The 18,828-nt window shown below is 37.3% G+C and overlaps 1 protein-coding gene across 2 annotated transcripts in view; it reads left to right on the forward strand.

Annotated features, from left to right (window-relative positions):
- Nucleotides 1-1,071: 1,071 nt before the first annotated feature.
- Nucleotides 1,072-18,828, forward strand: part of Btc (betacellulin) — a 54,193-nt gene continuing 36,436 nt past the window's right edge. For both annotated transcript variants that reach the window (XM_015499170.2, XM_048784842.1), the window contains exon 1: nucleotides 1,072-1,198. In XM_015499170.2, the coding sequence (XP_015354656.1) occupies nucleotides 1,135-1,198 (64 nt within the window). In that variant the 5' untranslated portion in view covers nucleotides 1,072-1,134. The remainder of the gene's footprint in view (nucleotides 1,199-18,828) is intronic.

Here is an 18,828-nt window from a genome sequence, read left to right on the forward strand (position 1 = left end):
ATGGGGCATGGTTATACTTATTGCTCTTGCAATAGAAACATAGGACATAGCACAGAACACCTTTACTCTTTGGTTATTTTTGAAAGCAAATATATAAATAATATAAAGAAAATTGTATTCTCCTTTCTGTCCTTGAAAGCTGTATGTCTCTGTGTTCCAGAAATTATTTGGTGCACAACCAATGGATCCCACCATTTCTTCATAACACGGTATGATAAAATAGGGAGAGGGTTTGGTAAGCCAGAAGCAAAAAGCATTCTTGTTATTTTCATAGATCCAACAAAAATTAACAGAATAATACAGTAAATAAATAAAATAAATAAATGCAAATAAAATAAAAAATGAGCAAAGGTATAAATAAATTGCAAATGAAATTTCTAAAGTAGATTTTGATAAGACAAAATTCTCAAAAATTATTAGAAGATAATGCTTACTGAAAACCAAGATACTAGCTTTAGGACTATGATAGATAATAATGAGACTTGCAGTTGCCTTCATACACTCACAGAGAGGCTTGCTATTGTCAAATGCCTGAGGTTGTTCTCAGTGATCCTTGACTCTGGTCACTCTATGACAACTGAAATGAGGAAAGTTAGAGTTCCAGAACACGTTTGATTCTGTGTCAGCAGGTTTCAGGAGTTGAGGGCTGCGCGCGGGCGGGGTCAGCGCCTTACAGTCCTCCACGTGGTCTCTCACATCTCCCTTCCTACCTTGTTTACTCCTCCAGGGGGAGGGAAATGAACAGTCAGGTGCGACCCAGCAGGGGGAGTGGGTGAGCTGGCCCGAGGGCCGCCCAAATGTATCCTTGGGTGTGGGTATGGGTGTGGGGCAATTTGGGTGGGAGCATCGTGGCCGCTACCACCAATTTCTGCGCCTTTTTAGTGGGGTGTGTGCAGGAGTGAGGATAAATAGGAGGCTCCCTCCTCTCCCGACACTCACAGAGCCGGCCGGCCGTCCTCCCTGGGTGTTTCCTTGCCCTGTAGCCAGGGTGCCAGCCAGAAGAGTAGTTTCGTTTCCTCCTGGCTCCAGGATTAGTTTCCAAGCACCCTCTCGAGCGCCCGGGTCCCGGGAAGGGGGCGAAGAAGGAGGAGGGAGACTCGTCTAGGGGCTGCCCGGCCCCGCAGAGCGGGGTTGATGGACCGGGCCGCCCCGGGCAGCGGCGCCAGCTCCCTGCCACTGCTCCTGGCCCTTGCCCTGGGTAAGTGGCCGCGCTGGGCACTTGAGAGCAGGAGGAAAGACTGGGGCTGGAGTCACAGGGAGGGCGAACTCTGAGTCGCGCAGACATCTGGGCACGAGGGCGCTCTCGGGCTGGCGAGCGCGGGTCAGAGAACTTTGATGACTGAGAGAGGACGAAGTTGAGGATCTGGCAATTGGGCACTTGGGGCTGCACCTGTTGGAGGCTGCCCCTAGGCGTGGAGGGAGGCCCGAAGGCGGAAGGGATCGCGCGGGCCGCGCTGCCGGTGCTATGCTCAGGTTGCCAACGGGAGCAGTGCACAGAACAGAGGGCCCTACAGCGACCCTAGGGGGTGCCTTAGGGCTCTGGGGACAGAGTGCCCTCGAGTGCGGAGTGGTGGGAGGAAAACTCACTAAAGAAGGAGAATAGACGTCTGTACCCAGAAGGGTACCCACAGGAGAAACTCAGTGACCCAAGATGCTGGCAGGGAGTGTGGAGCAACCTGGTGGAGAGAATTTCTCCCTCTCTCTCTCTCTCTGTATGTGTGTGTGTGTGTGTGTGTGTGTGTGTGTCCGGCAGTGTGAGAAAGGAAGGGGACAGCTCCTGGAGAAACTGTCATGATCTAAGAATGAATTAATATGCCTTATTTTTGCTGGGGCAGCTGGAAGGAACTGGGAAAGGCAAAAACTCACCTTCCGGGACCTGACTCTCCTGTTGCTGACAGGGAAGAAAGGAAAGGGAAATGACACATTTTATTGAGGAAACCTTTGATGAAATTCAAGAACACTTCACTTGTAATCTGTTATTTCCTATTTTAAGACGAAACTCTGGGAGGGAAAACTTTTCTTCAGTGGGAGAAAAGTTGTTACTTTAAAGACCACTGGACATGAATCACCTGGGTGAGGGAAGAGGACAGGTGGAAGGAACAGGTGACTTGAACTTTCTGGAGCCATCCCTATGACCTTGGAAGTCTGTGCTTAGGATGGAGAGCTGGAACTTCAAATGACTGGAAGTAAGGCTCTCCTTGCCTCCAAAGTAGGAGGGGAGCAGGAAGTCATGTAGGTGGGAAAAGTCCACCACCTGGAAACACCCTCTTGCATTGTGGTTATTTTGGATGTCAGAAGGAAAGGGACCCTAGTGATATTTTCTAGTCTTAACTGGAGAGTATGGGCATCTTGGATGGTACATGGGGAGGTCTCCCTAGCCTAAACATTGTCATGGTATCACTCCTATCTTCAACCCTGGAAACACATGTGAATAAAGGGGTGGAATTTTTTTCTTATGGAGGAAAAATAAGTGGAATCTAAATCAATGTTTTCATTTTTGTTCTGTCCTTGGAGTGAGAAAGCGGGTAATGTAACTTGGTTGCAGGTGGATCAGACATAGATTCATGGTTAGAAAGAAGGGATGGATTTAACAAATCCTGCAGAGGGAGATGTCAGTATTAGTGTAGTGAAGAGTAATGAGGAGCATCAAGAAGAGTGATGCACCTGAGATTTAGGACTTTCACCAGGATCACTGGGATGTAGGTGGCATCCTCCTCCTTTGCCTTACCTGCACAGTCTGGCAGTCTAGGTACTCAGTATCTGCTGTAGTCAGCAAGATGCTGAAGTATGTAGGTATGGGTAGGGGGTGAGAAGAGTATTTGAGAGATTCCTAGACCACAATTCTTGCCCCAAAAAGAACATTAGGGAATGCAAGAAACAATTAGAGAAACACTTAGGAAACCAAAGAAGGGAGAGCTCAGTAGTGAGGAAAGGAATAGTGGGGAGAAACTGTTTAAGGGACCTGAGTAGGTAATGGAAGCTTGGGTAGGATTTCAAATAGCAGAGAAGAAAGTGAGAAATAGATAAGGGAAAAAGCACTTAGTAAAGGTTGATGATGGGATTGAGAATGTTCTACTGGAAAGCAAGCAACAGCTTGTAAGACAGAATTCATAAAATGCAGACAGATTATGACGAATTGAAAAAAAGACTGTAAAATATTTGGACACGAATCAATTAGTAGTAAAATGCACACTATCACAAGGCTTGGATGAAGGAGGTATAATGTGAACAATGATTTACAGGAGATGAATGAATCTGGCACTGGGGTGCACTGTGGGAAGAGGGGAGAAAAACTGCAGATCAGAGGGTCTGATTGTTTCATAGGTATGATCCAGGCATGAGCTAATTAGAGCTCAAATTAGGGTGCTGGGCCAAGAGAAATGCCAGGGTAGAAATAACTGTTGAGTGTTGATGGACATTCTCCCCCACTTTACTGTCATACTGTGCTTTAACTTTTTTTTTTGAAAACTTGTCAAAAGGCAGAATTGTACAGACTTCTATACACTCAGGGTAACCGAAATGTACAATCACCTTCAGAATGATTGACTTAGGAAGTTGAATTCTGCGTCTGCATCCACTAAGAGCTCTCTCTCTTTTTTTTTTGCAAAATGCCAAAGGATATAATTTGTTGGCATCACTGTTTCCATTAAGCATTTCTATTTCTATCATACACACTTTACTTTTAAGTTCCATTCCTAATTTAAGGGACATGTTATTTTATTTACTTTTTGAAAAGAATGTGAGAAATGTGTTGGGGGGGGGGGGGACAGTGGAAAGACCAGAGAGCTGGCATTGAGCAGACATGAGATCTGGTTCTTGCTCTGCCATTCTGTGACTAAGATATCTGTAAGTCACAACTTTCTGGCATTGTTTTCTTCATTTGTAGAATGAAGGGGTTTCTCAGATGACTATACACTTTCCTTTCTCATATGCTTTAAAAAAGTAAAATAACTCGTGACAAATTATGGATGACTTATATGTATTATAAATGCAGATGCTCCTTAAATACACCTGGGACTTAGCAGATGGATTTAGACAGGGGAGTTTTTATTATAACATATGCAAATGATAGACTATTCCCTTTGGGAAATTTTATGAACAGAAAAGTAAGGTGATATAGAAAAGAGTCATACCTAGGAAAACTGAATTAATATGGTACGTATAAATTTAACATAGATATAAATTTTCTATTTATATATGTAATAATGTATATACTTATATATGTAGATCTGTACATATTTTTATATGTAATTAAATTCTTTGTACATATTAATTGATTATATTTTACTAAAGCTAAAGGAATTTTCATAGTCAGTAGAAATCTTGAACAACTTAATTTTTCTATAAATAGAATTTCCAAAAAACCCTTCCATTTCTCAACAGTATTATCTTATTTGCTAACAAATCCATTTATTAATAGTATACCAATTCCAGTGATTCAGAGGAAACTGTTGAAGAAGAGATATTGAATACTTTGTTTTCAGCTTTGTTATTTTGTATGAGAAATAATCCCATTAAGATTATTTTCATTCTAAGCATTATGGGTGATGGGCGATAGCCTTAATTTGTAACTGGTTATGATTCCTTAGATGACGAAGATGCCAATCCATAACTTCTTCCTTGCCAAAAGAGGGGAACACCCTGTAGTGACTTCATTCTGAGCCATATTTGCATTTGCTTGCTTTTTCAAGACATGCCACGAAAATTGGAGTCTGGTTCCAGTAACTCTTACATTTTGTCTGTGAGGGCAGTTTCTGTGTTTTTAAAGTTAGTGTTAATATTGGATGATTTGAATCACAAATTATCACAAAACATCCTGTCTAAACAATGGTTAGGATTACCTTCCCAGGCCAGTTCATATAAAACTTTGAATTAAAAGGGTACTTAAAGGATAGAACTAATTGGAATAATCTTATATTAAAGTCTGTAGTAAGCATTAAGTTCGAAGAGATGTGACTGGTTTTATTATTATATCTTCATAGCAATGGATTTCTCTTCATCTGCAAGGACTTTAGAGGGTTCTCTCTCTCTCTCTCTCTCTCATACATTTGCATTAAAAAGACATCTTGCAATTCAGGGCATTTATTTCTCAAAAAGGGATTGCTATGGTTTAGACCTGCAATGTCCCCCAAAGGCTCATGTGCTTAAGGCTCCAACCACAATGAAGTGGTCTCCACAGGTAAAGGTTTTAGGAAATGATTGGACCACAAGGGCTCTAATCTCATCAGTGGATGAATTCATTTTATGGATTATTAATTTGAATAGATTATTAGAAGGTAGAATCTAGTTGAAGGAAGAGGTCTCTGGAGGTTTGCCCTAGAAATGTTTATCTTGTTCCTGGCCCCTTCCTTTCTGTCTTGTGTGACTATTTCCTGGCTGCCATGAGCTGAGCATCTTTCCTCTTCCATAACCTTCCTCCAAGACGTTCTGTCTCACCTCAGGACCAAAGCAATGAAGCCAGCTAGTCATGGACTGAAATCTGAGCCAAAATAAACTTTTCCTCCTTTAAGTTGTTTATGTCAGGTGTTTTGGTCACAGAGATAAAAAGCTGACTAACACCAGGGACAAAAGCAAGAATCTTTTGTGGAGGAGTATAGGTTTTGACTTATACCTTCTAAGATTTGCAAGTCAGACACTGAAGTGGCAAGTATTTAATACCACCATTCATTTATACAAGTTTAATTATTCTTAAGTTACCTATTTAGACAATTGTAGAATGCTTCAAATGGAGTAGCCCCCAATGTCCTTTAAATGAGCAACTTTCCATGTTTCTATGGAAAACTTAATGCACAACCAAGTTGTGGAGTGCTAAAGGTTTATAGTAATTCAAACATAATACAGTGAGTTGATTTCCTCATTCTTTTATACTGTCCCTACAGCTAAACTCACCTTGTGTGTAATAATAACAGTCATGCTTTTAGTTTTGGCCACATACCAGGTGTGGATCCATTTTGGCTTTCTCAGTCTGGATTCCACAAGAGTTTTTTTTTTTTTTTTTTGTGGTGCTAGGGATTGAACCAGGGCTTTGTGCATGCGAGGCAAGTCCACAAGAGTTTTAAACCATATACTTATTTTTTTTATATTTATTTTTTAGCTTTAGGTGAACACAATGTCTTTATTTTATTTTTGTGTGGTGCTGAGGATTAAATCCAGTGCCTCACACATGCCAGGTGAGAGCCATACTACTTGAGCCATATCCCCAGCCCCTTAAACCATATACTTATTTTGAGTGACTCATAGTTGTCCTACAGAGGATACATAGCTAATCCTAGTCTAGATGCACAACAAAGAAGTTAAATCATCAGACAATAGATGCTTTAGGACATTCAAAATTAATTCTCTTTCAGAGAGCTGGCTATAGGAAGGTCAGATTTTCTCTAACACTCACTATATCTCCGAAAGGTAGATGCTATTACAAATGACCCAACTTTATAGACCTGGAGCCTAACACTCTGAGAAATTAAGTGACTCCCTAAAATACACCATAAGGTGGAATCAAATTCTTGTCTATATGATTTCAAGATTTGAATTCTCAGCCCTGCCCCATGCTACCTTCATGTTTTATGTACTATTAATGCTTCTTAAGCTAAGATCCTAGTTGATTATGGACCCACAAAGAATTCTTAGGCTAGTTGGTCAGGAATACTCTCAAGTCAAATTTAAGAGGAAAGTAATCTGATTAAAATGGGTATTCTTTTTATAGCTAAAGACTGCTAGCATTCATGGGGATATTTGTATCTTAACAAAAAAGGAATCTCAGTAGCTCAAATGAATCTGTAATTGTGAGCATATAAAGGAAGAGGAGAAACTGTTTTGGATGGTTGGAGAGAGATGGAGTATTTAATCTTAATTCACATCAATTAAGCAACTGCCTACTTTGATTATCAGCAAAGTCAAGTAACCATGAAATACTTTCCTGCATTCTTTACATTTTTTCCTGAAGATATATGGTATATTATTTACTGACTTATAGGCTAGTTATTATTTATAAAAGGGAGGTGGAACATTTATAACAATGTTCATATTTAATCTTATTTCAAGGTTCTAAGTTACCTATATAACAGAAAGAATTATTAATGTAACATGCATTTATTTATTTGTTTGGACTTATTATTTACTTTGGGGAGATTGTATAGAGTGGCAGATAGCAAATATGCAAAACATATCAGTTAAATTAATGAATGAATGAATTCAAGTGGTTATTGGTGGAATGTGCCCATCCACTAAAAAAAGGCAGCAAATAAAGCATTTCTATTATGCTTTTGCCAAACATTAGCCCATGGTTCAGAGATGTTGTAGAAGGGCATGTTTCTTCACCTCTTGTTACACGGAACTTGCAATTGGCTGTGCTGGTGATCCATTCATCCATTCTTGTTTTGCAAGAAGTAAGATTATTTCTTCCATTTCTTATGTTTCATATTAGAAAGTCAGGCTGCTACATCCTTCACATGATTGGTTCAATGGCATAGTTCATTGGTAAAAATATAGGCTTTTAATATAAGTGTTGGGGGTTGAGGGTATAACATACAAAAGGTTCCAGAGTTCGGTTCCAGCCCCAATAATTAATTAACTAATTCATTAAATTAAATAAGACAAAATAAGTATTTAAGTGAAGAAGAGAAGATCAGTGGACTAGGGTACTTTCCAATGGTTTATTAAAAATGTTCTTTGAATTCTGTGTGGTGTTAGGTGATTTTTTTTCTCTTTGATTAGAACTTTTTGGACACATGTTTTTCATTAGTGGTGAATAATCAAGTTGTTCTAGTCATAGGTTTCTGTTTAATATTAAATAGAAAAGAACTTTTGGTGGTTCATGTAGAAGTTGAGCTAGATATGCTTTAGAGATAGACTTGATATTTGACTTGTCAGTGTGGAATTTCTAAGTTATTTTACATTATATATGAAGTTTTCATATCCATCAATTGTCTGAGTTTCCTAATGGTTAGATGTAAGTACATGACATATAAATTCTTGTTCTCTATTCTTTGAGGTGAGCTGTGTGGTCCAGGCCTTTCTAGAATAGGAAATGACCACTTGCCTTTGCCTTCTAGTGCAGCAAGCTCAGTAGCAAGGCCAGAAAAAATGTCATCAGAGCTGAATTAATCATTTTTATGAGATCTGGATCTGACTTGTTTGTGACCACCTTCCTATTGCAATGTCACCTGGGTTCTGGAAATCGAGAGAGCTCTTACCTCCTAGGGAGACTGACACAGAATGTTGCTCTGCACTTGGGGATCTACTTGACCTTCACTATGGAATCTCAATAGAGTAACTCTTTACATTTTGGGGGACATTTAGAATTGAAAAAGTGTTTTCATCCCCATTATCTCATTTTATCTGAACAACAAAAATAATAGCAGAGTAGTTATGCAGTGTGTGAGCTAGGCACTGTTCTAAGAGCTTAATAACCCATTTTATTCACATAGTAATGCTATCTAGCTCCTGTGCTAGATATCATTATTATTTCCATTTATAGAGGAAGATATGAAACAGAGAGGTTATGTAAATACTACAAGGTTCTGGCTTGATGAATATGAACTCTAAGTGCAAGATGAGTGCCTGGATCATAACAGATAAACATTCATTGTTGAATATAGTAAATAGGAGGGGATTAGACACTAAAATTCAGAGATATTACATTGCATTTAAGTGGAAACCCACCACTGGGAACCAGTTCTCCAGACTTATTTAAAAGCCATTTATATTCATCCTAGCTGTTTTCTACACTCTCTCTCTCTCACACATATTAGACCCCTGGCTCTTCATTCTACCTAAGAAATACTCCCTGCTTAGAACCCTAACTTGGGCCATGCTGTTGATAATATTCACTTGACATTGAGCAGACCAAGTGTTTTACTTCATTCTGCCCAGCGTCATTCTGGGCAGCCCACTCTGACTCTATTCTTAAATCAACCTGAACTTGTATGGTGACTACTGTACCTTCCTCATCTGCTTCACCATCACAACACCTGGGGAGTGCTCCTGTGGGCAGATAGAGTGGGGTGATATTACTTTACATTCTTCTGGATTGAACCCACATGCCTATTACTGAGAATGGGTAAAAGGAACCTATTCTGAGACAGGGCAGCGAGATAGTCAAGAGGTAAACCCTGAGCCAGACTGAGTCATGCCAGTGCAGAGACTTGCTACCTCTGAAATCTTGGGCAAGTCTCATAAGGTCTCCGTTCCTTCATCTATGAAAACTGACAGTAATAAAACCAAACCTATTATGTGGCTTAAATGTATCACTGTATAAAGCACTTAAAATGTGCCTGGAACAGAGTAAGCTTTAGATAAGCAAGGGCTACTGTAGTAGAAAATAGGAAAATACAGAAGAAATCATTAATTATAATCAATACTTTGATTTGTTTTTGATATTTTGATTATAGGCATTTTATGAATTTAATCTGGGTCTACTCACTGATGGACAAATTTTCTATTTATGTCTAGAATGACTGCTCCTACTAGTTATGAAATAGGAAATAGATAAGAATTCTCAAGAGCCTCATTTTAACTCATTTTGTTAAAAAGGAACACATATGAAAAATAAAGCTGCAAAAGTAAAATACATATTTACTTTCTAAAAATAAATGATTTCATAGATTCTTCTTCCCTTGCAAATTTTGATCATAATTTTGTGCAACAAAGAATTTGATGCTACTTGCCTGATATGGATATTGAACACAAAAATCAGACTGTAGTGGCAGAGTAAAATAATATATTTAAAAGGGGATTTTAATATTTGAGATAATCTCATCCAAGTGGGGTTCTCTCATGTATTTTAATTATACAAATAATTACCTCAATTAAAAAGAAATGAAACTGACATTTTGGAAGAATGATGATGCAATGTCAAAATCAGGAAAATGGAAAATAAATTACTTTAGACATTTTGGGGGATAAACTAATTTTTTCAAAATTTTAAGAGTGAACAGCCATGCATAAATATTAAGTTGTTTCACAATGATTGATTTGTAAAATTGAGATAGTTACTTGACCTCTCTATGCCTCATTCTCTTACCTAAAGAAAAAAAAAATGGTAAATGTCATCTAGAGACTCAGGATTGCTTTGAGGATAAAATGAGATAATGCAGGAAAAGATTTTAGTGCAATAATTGGGAAATAAATGTTCAGCATAATATTAATATTCTTGACATTGTAAATATTTATGAATATGCAGATAATGCTTAAATTATTTCATAGGTATGATCTAAAAAGGATAAACAGAAATGCTGTGTTCATTAAGCCAATTGGAGTATTAGAGTTTGTACTTTGATAAATGAAAAAAATTCACTGCCGCAGGCAAGCAAAGATAAAATAGCAAGAATCTGATTCCCATGACCATATTTTCAGAATTGTTTTTAATGCTTCTGTTTGAATGTCAGCTTCATCATGGCAGGGGTGTTGTCTGTTCTGTTCAGTTTTATTTCAGTGCCCAGAGCAGCATCCACATATAACAAATGCCCAATAAGTATTTGCTGAAAAAATAAATCTGAGGGAAGAGTGCAAGAAGTCCTCTTAGACCAGTAGCTTCTCGTAGTGTACCACAAAGAGCTTGATGTATACTTTGCAGTTTACACACACATATACACACACACACAGTCCTACCTTCAGTAACCAGAAAACAGAAAACCCATAAACTTCTTACATAACTTTGTATTCTTTTATGTCTTCAGATCAGTTAATAATGGCTTACTTTTATTAGACAGTTCTTTACCATGATGGCAGCTGAACACAGTTTGCCCAATAGACCCTACAGAATCAGAGTTGTTCATGAAATTTAAGTATTGACTATCAGCATCATGAAGACATTAATTTATCCAAAAGTGTGACTCTCTTGCCCATGGCATAGTAGGGTTGGTCTGATAGTATTATTGTTATTTCTAAAACATGAAAAGATCTAAATACTTTTCTTATGTAATTCTTTTATTTTAAAGTGTACATAACACTATTGTAAAGTATGTCTAAAACAGTAAAGAATTAATCAGAATAGTCTAATTATAAACCATTGTCTTTCTAAAAAAAAGAGCTTGTAATACATTGGATAAAAATATTCATCACAAAAGAAACACTGTAGAATATTTCAATCCTTAGCAAAGTTAAATTGCATAGCACAGATTAAATATGATCTCATAGAAGGAAAATTTATTAAGGGCTGGAGTGATTGGGAAAATTCACTAACAAAGTAGTGACTTGAGTTAATTCTTCCATATTAGTGGTGGAATAAAATGTGGGGAAGGATTAGAAGGTGGAAAAATTAATAGTTACTATTCTGGTGTAGCAGAAAGTTAGGAAATCCAAATGCCTACAACAAAGGATCACCTTTTTGTGGTGCTGAGGGAAATACTGACTGGATAATGACAAGGTTCCCAAAATAAAGACATTAGTCAGGATCCTAAATTCTTGATGCAATCAATCTCTAGGATTTCCTTGGAATGGAGTGAGGGATTTGTTGATAAATTCATACTTTTCATGATAAATTAAGGCTTTATCTTGAAATGTTCTATGGTTTATTGCCTGAGAAATTTGTTAAAACACTGTGGAAATATTGAGATTGCCTTTGGTCATATTCTCTACAATTTAGAGAAAATCTGACCCCACCTTTTGCCTAAGGTCCAGATGAATGGTCTGCTTCATGGTTCTTTTCCCCTAGTCCCTAACCATGCATGGCTAGGCTTTCTAAGGTTGGGGAAGGCTCATACTCAGGATGTAGCTCCAGGTCCATTTTAGAGTAGAAAAGAGCCTGTAAAAAAGACAGACTCTTTTTGTCATTTTTTAGTGACAAAAATGGAAATGATTAAAATTTGTAATGATTAAAATTTTAATAACCAATTAAGAAAATTGACTCATGACCACAAAACATTTAGAGGAAACAAGAACAGAAGGCACTTCTTTCTTTTCCTCCCCAAACTCTACTATATTCTATGCAAGCTCCATTCTGTAACATCAAGTACATACTTTTGTCCCTAGCTCATCATGTCAGAGAGCCTCCTTGGGAATGGGATAATAATGATAATGGGTAGTTGTTTTGATATTTTCAAGAGGGGCAGCAACACAGTGCAGCGTTGTAAGATTGACCTTAGTGTGCAGAATGAGTCAGATGAGGAAAAATCAATCAGAAGAAAATAAAAGGAAGGGACTTACTGAAATTGGCACTTCTGAATTGAGAAGAGCAAATTCAATAAATAGTTGAAAGCAAGAATTTGTAAAATATATGACAAGTCGAGTGTTGGTAAGGAAGGGGAAAGAAGAATTAAAGAGGTCTCCAAGGCTGCTATTATGAGTGGAAAAATGATTTTATGGTAACGTATGTGAAAAAGAACTGCTTTTGTTGCAGGGATATGAACTTCTTTTAAGATAAATACCCTATGAACTTTTGGAAATATGGAAGTTGACATCAAGTGGAAGCCAAATGTGTTTGTTTTCCCAGAACTATAAAACAGTAGAAATTACCATGGCTCTCTACACCTACAAGATATGGTTTAACATGACCCTAGGAATCTACATTTGAAAATAAAGGAGAAGAAACAAATTTTCCTTATGGAATAATTATAAATATTTTATGTAGATCCACCTCCCTCTAGGAGATGGAGCTTAGTCTCTTGACTTATTTGAGTGTAGGTTGTAGTTAAAGACATGCTTTCAAAGAATGGAATATGATGCTACAAATAACATAGTTACCTTATTTTTAAAAGATGAATAATATTCCATTGTATGCATACATTTCTTTATTCACATATATGTTGATGAATATTTACCTTGTTTCTGTCTTTGCTATTAAAAATAAAAACTGCAATGAACATAGAAGACCTGATCCCAGAGGTGAGATTACTGTACTTATGTGAGTATCCTAAAATAGTCAAACTCAGAGAAGTGGAGAACAGAATGAAGGTTTCCAGAGACTGAAGAGAATGGGAAATGGTGAAATATTGGTCAAAAGATATAAAGATCAGTTATTAAAGATGAATAAATCATAGAGATCTACCATACTGCCTATGCTTGATCATATTTTATTTTAGATTTAAAATTATGCTGAGAAGGTAGATCTTATGTTAAATGTTCTTTTTTTTAAATGCAAATATTGAGCCAGTAAACTTTATTGGACTGTACACATAGTCTCTCAGATGATAAGCTTGTTCCTCTGACTTATTGCTGGATGGTTAAGTAGCGTTTCATTTTTTTTATTAGCTACACATGACATTACAATGATCTTGGCAATTCATACATTAGAATCAATTAGGAAGGACAGCAGAATAGAATAGACATTGTGATTGCTGCATGTATATAGGTGACTGTGTGACCAGTGTGATTCTGCAATCTGTACAATCAGAAAAATGAGAAATTATACCCCAATTGATTCTAATGTTAAATGTTCTTAACATACATACACGATAACTAATAAGAGGGGAAATACAGTAATGTTATAGTGGAGAAATCTGGTAATCACTACTCTAATCAGGTGATCAAGGTTAACATCACCAATGATATCCTGAAGATATCATGTATTCCCTTCCAATGTAATAACAACACTTCATCATGGTATTCTTTTCAAAAATCTATAACCCCAGTCTGATCATGAGGAATATATCAAAAGAAAAGGACAATCTGTAAAGGACTTGAATAGTAGTTATTAAATGTCAATGAGGTCACAAAAACCAAGGAAAGACTAAGAAACTGTCAAAGACCAGAGAAGATTAAGAACTTTAACACACAAAAAGGAGATATGTGGAAAAACTGGTGAAATCAGAATAAAGTCTGAGTTTAGTAAATAGTAATGTGCCCATGTTTTTTCTTAGTTTTGATAAATATACTGCAGTGATGTAAGTTGACAACATTAGAGGAAGCTGAAAATGGGGAATGGGGAGCTAGAAATGCTATGTATTTGCATTTTTGTAAATATGAAATTATTATGAGATTTGAAAAATCATTTCCAAAAAGGACTCTGGGGGAAATTCTAATTACTGCCTAGTTTGAAGCATCTACTGTTGAGAAAGTAGAGCTAGAAATATAAATGAATTGGTCAGTTTATTATAACTTCAGGACCTGGCATAGTGCCTGGCACACAATAAATCCTCAGTAAATATTTATTCAAATACTGAATCCCTGAGCATTTTGGATAACATTGTAAAAAAGAAGACTGAGTGTACCATCATAGAGACAGAAGGTAGTATGGGTATGGCCAGGGGCTGGGCAGAGGAGCCTATGGGGAGTGAATGTGATGTGTGTAGTTTTAATTTTTCAAATTGAAAATAATTCTGGAGATATGTGGTAGTGATGGTTGCACAACCATGTGAACGCACTTAATCACACCAAATGGTATACCTTAAAAAAGTTAAGATAATAAATTCTATGTGATGTTTATTTTTCCAAAATTTTTTTCAAAAATTGGGAAAAAGGAAGCCTGAAGTGAAGTATTGGTGGCACTTGTATTTATGGTGTAGGAGTCAGAAACATGGCAGAAATGAGTGAAAAGGGACTCAGGAAGCCAAGAGGGGCCAGATTTTAGATGGAAAGTTTGGGAGGGTCAGCCATATTGAATACTGTGGATGTGGAGAAGCCTGGGGCTTAGGAAGAGGCTGCTGGTGAGTGGGTTATGAAGAAATCACTGGTGCTTTTCAAAGATGAGGGACCAGAGACTGTGATAAGTGACAAAACCAAACGAATACACACACGTGCGTGCACACACACACACTCACACACATAACCAAGAGGACAGAGAGATTGGGGTGGTGGGTAGAAAAAAATAAATTTTTGTTAATGAGATCCAACTATACAGATTTGAAAAGCTGTTTCTATGAAGATTTTTCTCTGTATGATTCAGAGAGCACTTCTTGGACTAACCAACTAAAATTCCAGGAAGAAGACAGTTCTCCCCCTCATTTGGGAGAAAGTTTTTCCCAAATGGAGTTTTGAAGGCAACAGACTCAGCTGCCTTGGGTTGTAGTGAGCTTCCTATGCCTGGAGCTTTGGGTTTGTGTAGAGGGGTTCCTAGGTGAGACAGGTGGTAGACCAAATGACTTTTAGTTTTGTTATATCTTCAGGAATGTAGCCTGATGCTATTGCACTTTGAGAATGTAAGTTGGACAATAGTTTCAGTGAAACTGTTAGTAGACAGACTCCTATGGGAAGGACAGACAGGCAGGATCCTTGGAGACCTGGGAGACCAGTAGAGAAGAGTTTTGAAAAAAAATTACTTGATTATTTCTTCTGCCACTCCTCATCTAGGGCTATAATACCATTCACATCCCCCAGGCTCGATTTATGCCTTGAAGACACTGCATACTTTATATTTTACCATACATTTGGATAATAATTATTAACATGATCTTATCATCAAGGGAAAATAACACAATTATAATTGATAAATCATGTTGACAAAAATTTTCATATATTGTAATATCAGGAGACACTTATTTCTAACATTGTCATCCAGTGTTAGAATACTTCTGTGAGAAAAATCTCTAGTCACTTTCTTTAGATAAATGACAAGCATCCTGTAGTGGGGGGTAAGAAGAGTAAGTTTGACCTAAATGTGAGATGAGACCACATGCAGAATAATAAACTTCACTTCCCCTCTTTCTTGATGGTTTCTATCCAATAGCAGTCATCACTGTTAAGTACTTATTGAGTGGTTTTCTAACATAGTCAGATTCTTAATTAGGAATCTGTGTTTCAGGATGTGGTGAGCAGACATTACAAAGCTTCAACTGCAAATATGTGCTGTGACTCTTGCTTAATGAGTCTTATTTTCATAGGTCACACAAGAAAATCAATTGAATTATTTCACAGTCACACAATCCACATCAAGAAGGCCCTTCTTAATTCTTCTTTGTATAATTCTCACTCCAGCTGGACAGCTTTGCTCATTGTCCTTCAAACATACCAAAATCATTTCAATGTCATTGCCTTTGGTCCAGTTCCGTTCCCTACTTCTTGGTGGAATTTTCTTTATGATTTCTCCAACTTAACACATTGCCTCTTTTGGAATTGCAGTAGAATTTATTTTCTATACACCTGACACTTAAAATATTTACTTATTTATTTTCTGATCTTTGTGAATAGTTTTAATGATTCATGGATTGATATTCAACTGGGTCGGCTTACTCTGATTCAATTAAAGAGCATAAATTCTGGGGCATTTTCAGGTTGGGTAAGCAACCATCCTAAACCCTGTCTTCTTTTCTTCACCATTATTAAAGTTTGATGACTGTTTCCTCATGGGTCAGAGACTGTGTTATCACAGGATCCGGAGGCCAACTCATGAATCCTTCTCACTGTGCACATAGATAATCCCCCTTGAAAACAAATCATCCTCTCTCCTTGGTTCCTTTGCCTCCTCTCTTTAAACTCTTATGAAAATTCAGTGAGCTCAGAGCTTTTTACTTAAAGTGTTACAAAATCTGACTTGCCTAGTCTTATCATAAAGCTAATAGGAATCAAATTTAGTTATCAGTTCTGATAACTGATGATTTCCAATGAACTAAGTCTAGGTTATTATGGGATTTCCAGTCAGTTTAGTCACTCTTGTCTTGCATTTAATAATGGTAATGATGGAACAAAAAAAGATGAGGTCAATTTTCTAGTAAAGCTATGCTTGCAGTGTTGACAGTTTTCAGATATCTGAGTTAGTTTAAATGTAACAGATTATTAAATTGTTTCCCTCTGTGGGATTTAAAAACATAAGACTGTAATTTTATAAGTTGAAAAACAGTGTTATCTATCATTCTTAGCCTTTATTAAACATCAGGATATTGTCTCTTCCATTTGGGGTAGAGTTTAATATTGAAAAAAAAAGAGTTCAAAATTTTCTTTCTTGCTTTTGAATGAACAGAAATCTATTTTGTGAAGATAATTTTTTTTCTTTGCCTTCCTCTCTCCCACTCCAGGTGGCCCTGAGAATTCTGAAGGCTGTCTTTTAGTATGATAGAACAGGAAGTTCTCTGAGTGATATGACTTGAGAGAACTTGAAAAATCCCTCTTTGTCCTGAAACTGTGTTCTGAAGCCCCAATTCCACATTGAGTTGAGACGAAAATAATGTGGCCTTTAACTGCCTCCTTAGCCTGTTGGTCAGCTTTCTGCCCACACCCTCTGGGCCCTGGATAGTCTTTGAGGGAGTGGACACCCTGTGGGATGGATTGTGTCTAGTGGGAAATTCTTGATGATAGTGACTGGATCTGGTGCAGTTTCTCCTTCTTTCTTCTGTAACTAGTTCAAGATGAAGTTCATTTTTGAACCCGTTTATGTGACCTGTTCATGAATGAACAGGCCACCTGGGAACATTGCTGTGAAACTGTGGCTCATTTTGGAGGTGTGCCCAGCATGAGGGGGCTGCATATTTTATTGCTTTGCCCCTTTCTTTGCTTCATTTCCTTTTCTCCTTATTCTCAAGGCCTTGGGATTGTACCTCTCAAATGAAGTGAAAATCTATTCATCTATGCCTCAGTCTCTGCTTCCTAAAAGGGCCAGGTTGAGACACTCTAGACGCTAGAATAGTTCTTTTGAGTGAAATAATTTCTCTCCTTGTGAGTCTGCTTTGAAAACAATAAATTCAGGAAGGAAAAGGTCTTAAAGAATATGGTTTGCTTCATTAAACCAGAATGAGGATATTAGTTTATCACAGGGCACAAGACAACAACAAAAAGGTATAAAAGGAGATAACAAAAAAGAAGAACACTAATGTCAAACTTGAGCCACTTCACTTTTTAAACTTTTTTTAGTCTCAGCCAACAGCAAGCCAAAAATAATTAAGTATCATTTCCACGCCCTATTTTTTCCCCCAATTCCTCATTAGATACGGCCCCAGTTTGGACTTGGGAAATACTCTCATATGGTATGTACATTTGAAGTTCTGTTTTTCTTCTTAACAATGTGTGTGCAATGGGAAATTTCCAAATGCTTACAATTTTTTCACCCTAGCGTTGATTTTAACTTCAAAAATATAATTAACTGTATTTCTTTGGAAATTAATATGATTTAATATCCACTGGGTTGTGAAATAGTACTGTCTCAGATCTGACTTTATCAACTATATTTGTATCATTGAATCACTTAACCAACCAACTGCATCATCAACCCCAAATGTCATGAATGGCATGCTGAATCACAGACAGAACTGTACTGAGAATACAACCAGCCACACATGTAGAAGATGCCACATTTCCATTAATCAGCTGAGGAATACTAACCTCTTTAAAAACTACTAGGGAGAAACAGCATGTGGAGAGACCAGAATGCAGTTTTGTCTCATTAAGTACATCTATATAAACACACTGCTTAAATGTAGTGGTATGTGTATGCACATACATTTAGCTTTTGCAGTTTATGTCACAACCATATACATAAGTCAAATTTTACTCTAAATGAAGATATTTGACACTAAACATTTATGAGCGTGAGGACCTAGTTTTTACCAGAATAATTATAATTCCCCTTCTTTTACTTCCTCTGCAAAACATTACCTATGAAGGTTAAATATTCTTAATTTCCTTTCTCCGTCCTCTGTCTTTAAGCACATAGTTAAATCTTTACCACATCCATGTGCGTTAGGTATACTGGGCCTCACTTTACAGAAGGAAACCCTGAAACTCGGTGATTTTGTAACCATCAAAATCACAAATCTGACAATTAAAATGCAGATTGAGGATTCAAATGCAGCTCCATTTGACCCCAAAACTTTTATTTTCCTGTTACTCTATTCTGCTTCCTTTTAATATAAATGAAATTCCAGGGATTTGACTGTGAAATATTCTTTCAATTTCTGTTTGAACCAATAGATTGATTAATTCTCCTTTGGGCTCCTTTGGTTTACAACTGGATTTTCCAATAGA

This window comes from Marmota marmota, unplaced genomic scaffold (genome assembly GCF_001458135.2).
Source record: "Marmota marmota marmota unplaced genomic scaffold, marMar, whole genome shotgun sequence".
Lineage (NCBI taxonomy): Eukaryota > Metazoa > Chordata > Mammalia > Rodentia > Sciuridae > Marmota > Marmota marmota.